Consider the following 14674-nt stretch of genomic DNA (forward strand, 5'->3'; position numbering starts at 1 on the left):
CTGTGCTGAGTTTCTCTCCTTCCAGCAGCAACTGGCATGTCTGATGGATTTACTCAGAGGTATAAGCATATTTTGTGTTTTGTTCTCTACTCTTTGCAATTCCTCATGTTCCACCTTGCTTTTCTGCCTCTGGTTGACCACTGAGCAGATGCCCTTCTGGAATGCTTCCCCTTAGCCCCAGAATCTCACACCTGAATGGTGACAGTCAGTTTAGAGCCTGACATTTCTGTGTGGGGCTGGGATTATTCACAGTAGAGAACACTGTGTCACCTCCTGCCTGCAAATCTACAGTGCCCCATTCATGCCACGTCCAGGGCAGGTATGTACCTTGTGCATTTCATTCCAGACTCCATGCCAGGCTGATGCTGTTAGATAGGTAACCAAAAGTTACCAGTGTAACTTTTGTAGTAAAGGGACTAAATTGCTTGTTGTTATTTGGAAGGAAGAATGGGGTGCAATTTGGTGGGCAAAGGAGGACCATAAATCAAGGGCTGAGAATATGACTTTCCAAAGCCACTCCAGTGACACAAGCTTAGACTGGTCAAAAGCACCAGTAAACTCAGAAGATGGTTGCAACTCTCTTAGAAGGATATTACTTTACAAGGAAACAAAATTCACATTAGGAATAGGACTTCTCTTGGAAAGATAGGAGCTAGGATGCTGCTAATGGCATTTCAAAATAAAACTCTGAAAGGCAGCATGCTCAGACGTCAGCCCTGGCAGATAAACACAGCCACGTTGGTCCAGTGCCAGAAGCACCCAGCCCACTCTCAGTCAGTAGCTGAGGCAGCACACAAATGCTTAGGCTGCAGGACAGACCATTGTGTGGGCAAGGGAAAGCACTGAAAGCACTCCAAACAACTGCCTCACGTCAAGCCTTGCTGTCCTCGCAGATGCCAGCCCTGACTAAAACAAGGCTCTGCTATTCCTCCCTGCTCCCTGCATAACCTCTACTGCTGCAAAATCCCCAATCCTGGGATTTCAATTGCCAAAGCACTGGACACCGTGACTGGACTTTTTTCCTTGATCCATTATCCAGTCAGCCTCCATCCTTCCCTTAAACACTTGTTCTCAGTGTCTCCAGCAGCACTTGCTACAGCCAAATGATTGGGGTCAAGCCAGTAAGTATCATGCATCTTTTAAGAGCCACGCAGACCCAGATGCCCTGATGTGATCAATTTTCCTGTTACATGCTGGTTTATCTCCTGTAGCTTGAAAAGACTTTCCTTGGGACAGGAGTAGTACTATTGTCCAGTGCAAAATTACTTCACAGCAAAGGTACTACCTGTAAATATCAAGTAGACAAAAAGTAGTAATCCAAGATTGCAGGGCAAATTCTACATTGCTCAAAGATCAGATCCTCAACTGTGTCTAGCAATAGTTAATATTGTTTTCTTAATTTAACTGGAGTGGGAAACATCTCTTCTCCTTTTCATAAAATAATGTACTTGACCAGCTGTGTGTCTTGCTGGGCATGGGGGGTAAGTGGGGCGAATGGATGAATTGCTCCTTATCCCCTCATGACTGACCTATAACAACATGTAAGATTTCTACTTTAAAGCAAATCTCTCCTGTGATAAAAAACGTTATTATTCCTCCTGTTACAGTCTTTTTACTCTGGAAACCCCTTCCTTCCAAACCCTACAGATTCCCTGTCCCACTGACCTGTGTCTGGTCTCTCAGGACCCTCACCTGCTGTGCTTGCAGCTCACCTTCCACATCATCCGTGCCCCACGGTCACCTCTCTATCTCTTCCCACCTGCCATCACTAAAATATTTACCACTTGCTGAAGATGGGGGTGACTTCTAGGAATAGAACAGCACTAAATAAATAATGACAGAGAGCAGAGATAGGCCATTTGCCTGCAAGAAATTTTGATTAGGAAGAAGAAAGCCTTTTAAGAATGCCTCCTCCATAGTAAATTACCTTCCCCACCACTGTTCTGTCCATTTCTTTCCTCTAACACAGTCACATTAGTTTCCAGACATAATTCATTCAAATATCAATGTTTGGGAGCTGAGTAGGGAGCATCAGCACAAATTCTCTCCTGGGTGAAAAAAAGCCATTGTTTGGGATGGGGTGGGGGAGGTACACAGAATAAAACCTGCATGCAGATCAAAGATGGCTACAAACACAAAACTGCTCCCCAAGCAACATTTAACTATTTTTCAGGCCATGCCATTCTCTCACAGGTTTAAACTGGACAGAACTGTGGTTACTACACAGAGTAAAACTGGGAAAGCTGGGTTTAGAAATGGGTTTGATGTGCTGTGTCTACACTGCAGACTCCAGCAAAAAGCTACCCACAAAAGGTAAGTACTAGAGGTAGCCAACAGACATTGCTCATGTACAGGTTATTTTATTCTTCCAAAAAACCTTGAGACACACTATGCTACAAAGGCTACAAAACTGTGTTTCAGCTCCAGAGGTAGCTCAGGCTCCCTGCGCTGCCTTTTGTTAATGACTCATTTATGCCTTTCCCCAGTGGAAAGGGGAGGGGAGGAAGAAAACATTACTTTGCTTTTCTAGCAGACTTTTTCATCTGCAGATATCAAACTACTGAAGGCAGGAAAGTACTACTATTCTTCTTTAATAGATCACAACACCAAACCCTGGGTCACAAAACATATCTCTGGCCGCGGTAGGGTGAAAATGTAAGTTTCTCGGCTGCTAGTCTTCTAACTGAATCATTTGCCAATGACGTCTATAAGCAGTGACATTAACCTGCCATCCAGGAATGCTGGAAGACTTAATCCATTGGATCATGTACCCTCAGTGAGCAATGAGAAGGAGTGGTACCATGTTTCTATACAAGTACCCATCCATAAAGAGTCATGTCTCATCATCTGACAACTAGCGGAAGACTCTCCTGTGAGATTCAACGATTCGCATAAAGAAACTACACCAACTTCAAACCTCAGACTGACCCATCACTTCAGTATTATAGAATGTGCTTCCGTCCTTGGTAGAAGGTTATAGCAAATGCTTTCCAGCTCCAAACTTCCTGGTTGCTGATATCCAACACACAGCACCTTACAACTCCCTAGCACCAGATGGGAGAGAATTCAGACACCTCCCCCCCAGGGAAGAGAGTCTGCCTTTGTTGTCCCAAGCATGCCATCACCGTCGCATGCCATCACCGTCACACAGCACAGCAGTACTGGTGCTGGTCCACAAACCCCTGCAGACTGTACACACGCATACAGTCCCACACACACAGTCAGTTCAGTCGAGCCATATCATACCTGAAGGACTCAAAGAGCTTTAACAAGTGCCAATGAACAAAGCCAAGCAGTTTGGGGGCAAAACATATGAGCTGATTCTTCCTCTTTCATGCAGTGATCATAACATAATTATCCAGAGGAGGCAGCTAGTCCCTATTCCCACCCTGAAGTGCATGTAGCACAGAGTCTGGGTGGATAAAGAAGAAAGCACAATAGGGTGCCATTGTGTAAAGCAGACTTGGAACATCAGGGAAACCATGCCCAAAGTTTCACCCCTAGTCTCTGCCTGGCTAGCTGCACTTGAAGAGCCAAGTACTCAGGCTCTAAAGTTACCCCAACCCCCTTAGGCTCTGTATTTCACCTGAGCATCCCTCAGAGACTGTGGCTTACCTCCTGGACCACTTGGCCGACTGCCTTCCGAAGGGTCTCTTCCAGAGCACGCCAAACAGCTGCACTTTGGTGCTGATGTCCAGAGCATCTGAATCTGCCTGCTCCATGGACGGAGAAGGGGATACGGAACTGGATTTTGAAGTGAACATTATAGATGGATCTGGTTCTGACTCTCCCCCTCTGTGCAGCAGCTCAGGGAATCCGATTAAAGGCAGCGAACCAGAAGGACGTACCCGGCCACTCCAAGCAGCAGACGGAGAGACTGGGCTATGGTTTGAATCAATAACTTGACTGCTCAGCACTCAGTCAATAATTCTCTCCCTGATGCAGAGATGATGAGAGTTTCCTCATTGCGTTTTACTTCCTGATGCATTACAGACAGTACACATCCCAGCCCAAGGAAAAAAAAAGAGTGAAGAGAGCCAGAGATCAGGAACACAGCGAGGCAGAAAGAGCTCATCAGAGAGAAAGCTCCCAGAAATAATATAAGCCAAAATACCTCTGCACCAGAGACAGCTTGGAAGGTTATTTCACTTGACATTGCAGCACTCGAGGCAGAAATCAGGGCAAGACAGACATTTTACTGTCAGGCATCTCTTACTCTGACACATACCTCCAAAATCTTGTGCTTGGAGACAGGTTCTTCTCACTTGTCCCAAGGAAAAGGGGAGCAGAGTGGGTGGGCGCCAGCAAGTTCAATCAGATTCCCTCTGCCATCGGGAGGCTTTTGCTGTGCCAGCCTGGCACTGCCCGCCCGGGTACACTTCACGTGGCTGCCGGGTTTGGACTGGGCAGTGTCCATGCTGCACGCCTTGCTCAGCCTTAAAGGGCCATTGCTGATTGAAGTTAGAGCACAAAATTCTGCCTGCCTCCATGCCTTGTGGCATTTTGGAGATGTGGCAAGCACAGCCTCTGCCCTGCCTCTTAGGTACCAGCTCCTCCTTAGCCACAGTACAGAGACATAGGAATGTGTCACCCAGCTCATAAATCTCCTATTTAGTAGTCCCACAACAAGTTTTTTATTTTGGTTCCCTAAGTCCTTGTTCCTTTTTTGAAATCCTCTCTCCCTGCAGAAATACACACACAGTCCTCCAAAATAACCCATCTTCTGTAATGCCCACAGGAAAGCACATCAGCATCACATTTTTCCCTCCTGCATCCTGCCTTCCCTCCAGGACTAGGATTTGGGGAAGAACTGCCTGCATTGTGCCTGGTAAAGCATCTGAAGTTTTGGGGTATCGTATAACCAACACAGACACATACATGCTGTGAGGCATCTGCTCCTGTTTTAACCTGTGCCATCTTATGTGTATTAATTTTGAGGCTATAATTGCTAAATGTCAGCCCTTCCCAATGCAGCTATTCAGAAGTGACCCACTGCAGATACACAGTGCTTTCTCATTCCTGGAGATTAGAAAGCTGGGGCTTGCCATAGGCTAGATCACAGCACAGGACACAGGCTCACTCAGCTTTATATGGTCACAGGCACTTGCAAAGCATCTTAAACAGAGAAAACGCAGACAGTCTGCCTCAAGCTCACAGTCTGCATTTGGTATTGGAGAAATTATAGATGCAGGTCCCTGATAAAAGTCACTATTGATTGCTAGCTGAGAGTCAAACTCAACATTTGTTACTTTCTCTTGCCCTGGCTTTGACTGGCAATTCAGTTCCAGGCAGGACGTGTCCTGAGCAGCATCAAAGCCCATCTCAGGGTGACATTAAGGGAGAGAGTGGAGAACAGGAGAGAGCAGCAGATACTGCCTCCATCTCACCTGAGCCCCAGCTCCTGAATACAACACTGCAATGCAGAAAAGCATTAATTCTGTAGTGACCATTCCACACACTGCACTAAGAAGAAAATACTACTCATAACCAGAAGAGGGAAAAGTTTCCCTGGAATTATGTTGCACAAAGGGTAAAAAGGATTCTGGGCCCAACAGCATCATCTTTATTTATAAATGTGCAGTGAAAAGCCACAGAGCTTCCATGTAAGGATGATCCAGTGTCCCTACCATTGTACCACACCAGTGATGCAAAGATCTGATAGCAGTGACCTGCAGTGAAGAAAAGCAGATTTTCATCCTTCACTTCTTTACTTATCTTTAACTTGCACAGACCAAGAGAGGAAAGAGGTCTCTAGGTTCAAACATCAAAATACTAAGCTATTGTTTCCTCTGGAGACCTCTAGGATGAGCAAAAAACTGAGTAATCGCAGGAAATTCTTTAGATTGGGCAGCTCCAGGGGAGGGAAAGAACAACTTGCTTTTGTCAAGTGACCAAGAGTTAAACATGGGCAGGAGCCAGCAATACTAGGGCAGTAAATTGCAGCAGAGTGAATTTTGTAACTGCTGGTGTCTGGACAAAGTAATTTCTAATAACAGTGGTTATGTTAACATTTCCTTTATGTGTGTACTAATCTAAATAAATTGGGGCCCTGCCTGAAGGAAGGAGCGGGAGAGCAACACAACAGGTATAAACAACTTTTCTCTCGCAAACAGAAGGTAATGGTGTAAGGACCAGCTTAAATGTTCTTCAGTGTTACTTCTGTCAGATGCAAAACTTACTTCAACTGGCCAGGTACATCGGGATCAAGAGAACAGTGTCATAAAACCCAGCCAGGAGAAAAGGGTCCACCACAAGGTGAGTAGAGAGAGTTGGGTCCTGCAGAAGTGCCTTCTCCAAATTCCAGGGGACAGAAAACCTTAGGAAAGCACAAGCAGACTTGGTTCTGCTGTAAGCTCTTGGTGAAACCTAACAGCCCAAAAGCACATGGACATTTATAGAGAGATAATTAATTTGTATTTAATCTGGGATCTCATAATTTAATAACAGGAGAGGAGGGAGACCCAAGTATACAAGACCTTAGCAGGAATATCATGTGACACCAGTGCAAAAAGAAAAATGCAGTTGTGGTCTGCATTAGAAGTGAAGGCAGACATAAGCCCTTGTATCAGAACCACATGTGATACCTTCTGTACAGTCCTGGACAGATTCCCCTGCCCTGAAGAGATGCAGAAAAGGACTTCAGGGATGATGACAGGTATAGCTAACCTACAGTATAACAGGACACTAAAAGGACTTCACTTGTTCAAATGAGCGCAAAGGGGAAAATCTGATTGCTGTTTAGTTTCAGACTTTCTTTCGCCTCTTAATGTATTAGTAAAGGTTGATGCTTGCAACGAAACAAATTGACCTAAATAAATGAGAAGGTGTGCAACCGTCAAAGGAAGGGGGTTGTGGAAATGCCTCACAACAACAGCAGCAGAGGCAAAAAGCCATTACTTGGCTTGGATCCATTATGTGCACAGCAATCTGAGGTGGCCATACCTTCCAAGGATATGGATTAGGCTCACCTGCTTTCCCTGAAACATTTTTGTTCCAGAATAATAATTTAAAGATTTTAAATGGATGTTTCATTCTTAATGGCTTGTCGGGGAAAAACAGCTATACATCCTGGAGAGAAAACACTGGAGCTTTAGGCGGAAAACCTTCCTGCAGAGGAACAGGTTGTACTGATACAGGAATTATTTTGCTAAGATGTTGTCCCTGTTTTTTATACACATCAAACCAATAAAATTTTGCTCAGAAAAAACCTTTGAAGCAGACAGTAGTGCAAGCTAGTACAGAATTAACACTCTGTCATCACAGGCCACCCTCCAGCTGGAAGATGCTCCCTTTCAGTTTAAGGATACACATACTGGCAAACTGCAGCCAATGAGGAGGCTTGTACTTTTTTTTTTTTAAAGTGAAAAGTTATACCTTTATGTTCTGGGCAGCCTTACAATAGTACTTTATTCAGAAAAGAACAAACGAATCCTTGGGCTGGGGCCAGGAAATCGAGATTTGGATCAGAGCTGCTGCAGAGTTGGAAAGATTCAGATCTTGCCTTCCAGTATGGATTCGCTTTCCTCTTACAGCTTCTGATAGGCTCTGTAGCCGTTTTCTACCCAGAGAACCATTAGCAATCACAGGAGCTATTAGCAGGTACCCAGAACATTGTGGAGAAATAAAAAGAAAGTCCAGCTCAGGTTTCATTTATGATATATCATTCTTGCAAAGATAAAATGTCACATGTACCTATCAAAACGATGCTTAATCTTCCCAGATGTGTGCAGAGGCTATTTTAAATAGAACAAAAGCAACTGTCATCAATCCATCTCTAGTGCGATACATTGACAGATTGCTTCTTTCGCATGTGATGAAATTTTTAGTGTCAGATGGGAAGTCAGAACTCTCCTGCGGAGCGCAAAGAAAAGAGTTATTCAGCAAACGGGCATTAAAGTTAAAAGTCTTTGTAGATTTATAACCCCATCTGACATCATTCCTCAGTGCGAATCACATGGTCTCAGTGCCCTGTTTCAGACAAAGACCTCCACCAGTCTCAGCCTTTCAAACCCACCCGGACCCATGTTGGATGGCCCATGAATCATATTAATCAAACTACTAACTGTGAATATAGCACCACTTCAGGAAACTTCCAGGAAGACAGAAAATAAGATGCCAGCTTACTGAAGCAAAGGGATTTGATAGCAAGCAGCCAGCCCAGTAGCATTGTGGACAGTAAGCACTCACAGCCTGGCTTTTGGGGAGTGGCTTGTTCAGAGACTGACCCCATGGTCAACGACCTATTTCTCTCAGCATCTAAAGGAGATAACTGAGATAATTTCCTTTTTTTCTTCTTTTTCCCTGTTTTTTATTTTTTATTAATCCTGCTAGATGTCTTCTGGAAGAAGACTCATTTACTCTGGTGTTTTGGGGTTTTTTTTAAATAAAAAAGGTTTCTGCTAAACAGGCATTTTTTAGGGACTTTAGAATACATCAGAATGGTCAGCTACATTTGAAGAAGCTTCCTCCAGAAGACAGCCCACAGGCTTCCTGCAACACACTAGTTTTTCCCCATCAAGCCTAAACACCAAGAAGTGATCACATGACTTACATGAACAGGAACTGCTTGGTACTGGAATAGTTAAATAAGCTGCTTCCAACCACCAGCTTGTTCAACAGCAGTAAATACAGCTCTACTTACTTGCTTGCTTTCCTGAGATGATGAACCCAGTGGCAGACGCTCCCTTCCCTTCTGCTCGGGCAGCCCCAGCCAGCCAAATCCCAGTCCCATCTCAGAGGCTGTGGGAGGGCACAGAGCCCATGGGAGCACTGCTCCTCACCCAGGGTGGCTGAACCTCCATGCACAGGGACAGGGAAGAAAAAAACCTTTCCCCAAGAAGGTTTTGTAACAGTGTTCAGAGCTGGCAAACTTGCTGTTTAGCATGCACATCACCTGCATTTCTATTTACCTTTCCTAGAGCATTTAATTTTACGTACATCTTACCTGCTTGTGATTGACATTATTCAACCTGAGCCCAAGTGTGACAGCAGCAACAGTAGAGAGTAACCAAGGACATGGTTTCACCAGGTGACACAGCTCAGCAGCAACAGCTTAGCCAGCTCTGCTAGAAGTTTTCTGCACAGAAAACATCCAAGTCAAGACGAGGACTACCTGTGACACACATACACATGTCACGTGAGTAGCACAGGCTATGTAAAGGCCAGCACAGCAACTTTTGAAGACTTTCTTGCCCTTTGCACCCTGTGGTGCTAGGACAGTCAGAGATCTAGCAAACAGATCAGAGACGAGGTTTAGAGCAGTTATTCTGGGGGTCAGCACAGAGTTTCATGGTGCAATTGCTTACTCAGTCCTGTTAATTTTGAGGACAGAAAAAGTGTTGCCTTTGTAACAAGGGCATGGAAGCAGAGTTCAGTACACTGGGGCTTAGTTTCCAGCCCTAACAATGTCCCTACCAGACTTAAGCATGTAACTTGATTTCTCTCAGCCAAAATTCCTCACCTATGACACTGGTACTAAATCCAGAACATCACAAGAATATATATACCCATGCAGTAGTTTGGGTACAATGGCCAGCCAAAAACAATGCTGCAAAAGAGAATGATTTGTTAGAGTTTCCTTGCCAGAATAATGGACAGGAAAAATGTAATACCTCTACATATTAACACAAACAATTGGAGCACCATGAACACTCTTAAGATCTGACTAAACAGTCCAGCAAGAAGTAAATGAGATCCAGGGCTGGTGGCTGCCCACTCTGGAGAAGCACACTCCTTAGGTGTTTCAACACCAGTCAGTAGAGCTGAACTCTCACTCCAAGTTTCTAAAACAGGGTTAGGTGCAGGACTAATTTTTACAAACTGTTTCTCAACTGCAAAAGTTTAGATACTGATTGCAGTCCACTAATTTCTACCTACTTTGTTCCCTCTCGTCACAAGAGGGAAAAAAGTCATAGGTTCAACTTTTAAACAATACATACATATCCAGAAAACAGGATTGGCTAAACCATGTTTTTATTTAATCTGAAGTCCATAAAGTGTCCAGCACACACACACAGAGCCTATAATTGCTCTTGCATACACATTCAATGTTCTCTTTACCCCTACCATTATCATGATCATTGAAGGCAAGGCCTTAAAAAGCTAAGGACACTACAATTAGGACTTAATTCAGGAGTGGAAACTGCAGGGACCACAACACTGATGTTCTTCACACCCTTCACCTATCCATTCTGTTATACCCCTCAGCTCTAACCTGCAGCACCCTCCACTCCAAGTTTCATTTTTTCCTGGTCCTGCTCACAGCCAGTCACTGCAAGGTGAGGGCTCCTGCTGTGCATGTACACAGCACAGGAACAAGCCATACTTCTTGCCTCCTTTCTATCCGCATTCTCAAGTGGTTTTCTAATACAGAGGCACAAAGACCTACTGGTGCCATCTATCACAGCAGGAGATCATAACAGCTCTACTGCAAACCCTGTACGTTGAGGAGGGCTGTCAGCCAGATGAAAGATAATCTGCCTGTCAAGGAAGGATGCAGAAAACATCGCTCTCCACAAAATACAGGGGGCTAAGAGGGCCATCGTCTCCCTCCCCCATCTCCAGCTACCCTCCTGTGAGCCATGCTGCCACTCAGCTTTTGTAGATGAGGCCTCTTTCATACTGCTGACATCTAGGTTGCAGGGATAAAGGACAATAAAACTCCCAGGCAGACCCATTGCTTAGCCCTCCATGAGCACCAAATCACAGTCATGTGAAGTACCTGCACAAAGTGGACACCAGTACAACGTTCTGTTCAAGTTCAGTTGTCCCTCAGAGAAAACAGAACATGGGGAATCCATTGCAGTCCTAAAACACGACTCATTCTATTTACAGCTTCACCCTCTGGAAGAAAGCAGGAAAAGCTTAATAAAGAGGTGTTACAGTAAGAGTCATTCAGATTAGTACTAAGGCTTGTAAGCAGGGTTTTTACCAGCCCTCTTCAGCCCAGTATAAACACAAGTATCTCATTTAAAGTGTTTCTTCAAACAGCAGAAGCCCATTAATTTCCACAGACTCCCAACATAACTACGATCATATATCAAAGTAATTACCACTTCAGACACTGGATGGGCATACAGATACAGAACAAGCATTTTCCCCTTTCTAACAATTTCACCTCCACTTTTAGATTTTTCTAAATACTATATTGCTTTGGTGTCAGTCAGCATGATATAGCTTATTTTTAATCAGCTCTAAGTTTTCTGAATGAGGCATTTTTCTTAACCCCTCATCCACTGTAAGCGTTTGTTAATCTCCAGACATCTCAGACAAGAGAGAGAAGTGCTGTGATAAGGAGGGTGGAATGTTGTGTAATTCTGCCTGCAGGGATATTTGGATAAGGCTTGCACATATCAGTAGAAGAATGGCTTAATTTGTAAGCTGGAACAATAGATGACAGCTCATCATCTTCTTGCTGCTGTGCTCATCCCTAATGAGCCTCTGATAAAAATGCTGATGAAAAATTTTTTTCCTCAAAAAATGAAGGAACACTCTACAGCCATCATCAGGAAGCCTGCAACACCACAGCTCCTCAATATTTAAGTTTTTAATGGTAACCCTTGTAACATAAATGCACCCAAAGCACTTCCTCACATATCCAAAAGAATTTACAACAGACTGCAGTGGTTAAGTCTCCAGTTACCAAGGCGACACTTTTATAAAACACACTAAAAGAATGCTAATATACTTGAAACAAAGAAATTGACTCAACAGTAAAGTTTTTTACTGTTAAGCAGGTATTCTTTATCAGCAGCACTGGGGTCACCCTGGGGATTCTCCACCATAAGGGCTCCCCCGAGTTAGTAAGGGACATCAGTTTACATACATAGAAATCATACATATTCATTAGATTTCCTGGGAAGGGATGTCTTATGATAATGAGTTCTTGGAATACATTTACATAAGTTGACACCCCTTTGAGGATGTGTCCTAAGTTCTGTTGGGGGCCTTCGGTGGTCAAGGGAAGAAGTAAGTAGTCTTCCTCACGGTGTTCGCTAGTTGACCTTCTTTCCAGAGCATGTGCTGTGAAGTAAAGTCCAGGTGTCTTCTTCCTCAATCAGCACAAATTATCCTCCTCATTACAGGGTCTCTGTATCATTTTGTTTGAGTCCCTCCTATCTTAGTTTGCACATTCCAGGAACTGTCCAAGTGTCCACTGAAGGTCTTGAGTCTCGGTTATCAGTGATTTACATAGGAAGCCTAACGAGCGTCTTAATCTTACCTAAACAGACAAAGAGGCCTAGGGAAACAGTTAGGGAGTCTTGGGGAAGCAAAGATACAAATGAAGCAAAACACAAGCAAAGCTTTCATATATCACAGTTTAGTCCTAGTCAAGGACTGTCATGAATTCATTTGTTTGAGCTCTTTCATTCCCCCCTTTTCTTTTGAGAGTATAGTGCTTATAGCTCTATCCCTCATTTAAATGAATTTGTTATATTTCCTTCGTGAATAGCAGTTACAACATTGAATTATTAGACAGGTTACTACACTCATCACAGTTATTCCTATAATCAATACAAATAATTGTTTTAACCATCTGTTAAAAGTTTGGCAACCATGAAGTAAGTTTGTTCCATATTTCTCCAAAGCCTAATGAAGTATCGTCCTTTTTATCTCTTGTAAAATACCTAATTGTTGTTTTATTATTTCTAAATCTACATTTATATTTCCTGTTTCATCTATGTATGTATAACAACTACAATTTATAACTGCACACATTCCCCCATGTGAAGCCAACATCATATCTAGAGTCATTTTATTTTGAAGGGTGACTTTAGAAATTTTGGCGACTTCCATCTGTAACTTGGCTATCGCATCTGATGTAGCACCTGCAATTTTTTCCATCATACTAGGGATATTTACTATAGCTTTTTCTAGTTCACTGACTCCTAGCCAAGGAATGAACCATCTTGCAAAGGAATGAAAGTTTGTAGGCTGTATTACCAGAGAGTTTGGTATATTTCTCTTTTGTCTCCCTATGGGCAGTCTCACCCAATCTGCTCCATGTAATCAAGGCATTACTTTAATTTGCGGAAGAACTACCCCTAACATACATGATCCAGTTCACCAAGGGGGTAATAATTTTCTGGCAGTATTTCTGCACAACCAGTACCATCCTTTAGGAACTTCCTAATATTTTCCCTTATAGTTTTCATGCTCCTTTCGTAGTTGAAGTTGAAAGTATCAATCACAATGGGAATAATTTCCCACTGAAAAGTTACCCAGAATGGTAGTTTTCTGATCTGTTAGGCATTTAACTTTTTCTTTTAATTTAGGAGCCTTTATGTCCCAAACTTGTAGATCTACATTCCATTCTTGAAATTGAATTTTAGGGTTATTCCAGAGATCATTCTATGTGCTATTGAAGGGAACTGGAAGGCCAATCACCGAGAGGTTTGTAGTAGCTCTATGCCTTAGAAATCTAGTACATACCTAACATTTGCTCACATTTATTGCTAGTGCTATTCTTTTTACCAATTGTACATGAGTATTATCATCCTACAGGGTTCCTATGCGTTGTGAGGTATCCTTCTGATATATGATCAGCTGTATTAGTAAAACAGTTACAGTCTTTTGAGTCAGAGTTTGAGAGGGGCCTCTTCCTGGGAGATCCATGGCATTGGAGCTTTTTTGATTCACGAATAATGGCCCCACATAGCTTGCTCTTTACTCTTTATTGCAGTAAAAGTTGTTAACAGCACCTGGAACGGTCCATTCCATTCTTCTTCCAGTGGTTGACCTGAAAAAGTCTTAACATATATCCAATCTCCAGGATTAAAAGGATGAATCAGCTGATCTAGACCCCTGACTCTAGTCCCCAAAACTACCTTATTAATTTTATTCAATTGTCTCCTCAATGATACCACATATTGGTATAAATGGTTTTCTCCTAATTGGCTCAAGTCTTCCCCTTTAAATTGAAATTGATAAGGTCTGCCATATAAAATTTCAAAAGGACTGAGATTTTCTTTAGATCTGTGCTTAGCTCTTATTCTTAACAGAGCAAGGAGAAGAGCTTGATGACAATATAGATTTGTTTCTGGACAAATTTTTGTTATTTGTTGTTTAATCAAGTGATTCATCCTCTCAACCTGTCCACTGGCTTGAAGCTGATATGACGTATGCAATTGCCAATCTATACCAAATATTTTACTGATTTGCTGTATCACTTGTGCACAAAAATGAGTACCCTGTCTGACGAAATCACTGTCAGTACTCCAAATCGGGGAATGATTTCATTCAATAACACTTTGGTAACCTCTCTTGCCTTATTAGTACTGCATGGGAATGCCTCTGGCCAACCTGAGAAGGTATCTGTTAATACCAATAAGTACCAAGACCCCCCTTTTCTGGGGAGTTCAGAAAAATCTATTTGCTAATGCTGTCCCAGACTATTACCTTTCCCTATAACTCCAATTTGAATTTTATTTGTCGTATTTAAGTTGTTTTTCAAACAGATTTCACATCTCTGGGTTGTTTCACAGTAGTGTATAAATTTTGGCTTACTATTTTTTGATTTAGATGCTTGTATAAAGCATCTGCGCCCCAATGTGTTTTTCTTATATTCGTCTAAGACTAATTTCCATAGTATGTTAGAAGGCCCTATTATTCACCCTTCCAGAACATAAAACCATCCATCTTTTTCTTTATTATCCTTCAAATCATTAATTAACCT

The 14674-nt window shown here is 42.8% G+C and overlaps 2 protein-coding genes across 2 annotated transcripts in view; both read right to left on the minus strand.

Annotated features, from left to right (window-relative positions):
- The window catches only part of PLEKHD1 (pleckstrin homology and coiled-coil domain containing D1), a 38079-nt gene extending 26020 nt beyond the window's left edge, over positions 1–12059 (minus strand). The window contains exons 1-5 of the mRNA XM_074868019.1: positions 11986–12059; positions 10721–10842; positions 8945–9112; positions 6180–7851; positions 3616–5669 (exon numbers count right to left, since the gene is read on the minus strand). Of these exons, the coding sequence (XP_074724120.1) occupies positions 3616–3764 (149 nt within the window). The 5' untranslated portion in view covers positions 3765–5669; positions 6180–7851; positions 8945–9112; positions 10721–10842; positions 11986–12059. The remainder of the gene's footprint in view (positions 1–3615; positions 5670–6179; positions 7852–8944; positions 9113–10720; positions 10843–11985) is intronic.
- SLC39A9 (solute carrier family 39 member 9) overlaps positions 11504–14674 on the minus strand; it is a 33653-nt gene continuing 30482 nt past the window's right edge. The window contains exon 10 of the transcript XR_012628881.1: positions 11504–13738. The gene's annotated coding sequence lies outside the window, so the exon portion shown is untranslated. The remainder of the gene's footprint in view (positions 13739–14674) is intronic.

This window comes from Strix uralensis, chromosome 4, assembly GCF_047716275.1.
Source record: "Strix uralensis isolate ZFMK-TIS-50842 chromosome 4, bStrUra1, whole genome shotgun sequence".
In the NCBI taxonomy this organism is placed as follows: Eukaryota; Metazoa; Chordata; class Aves; order Strigiformes; family Strigidae; genus Strix; species Strix uralensis.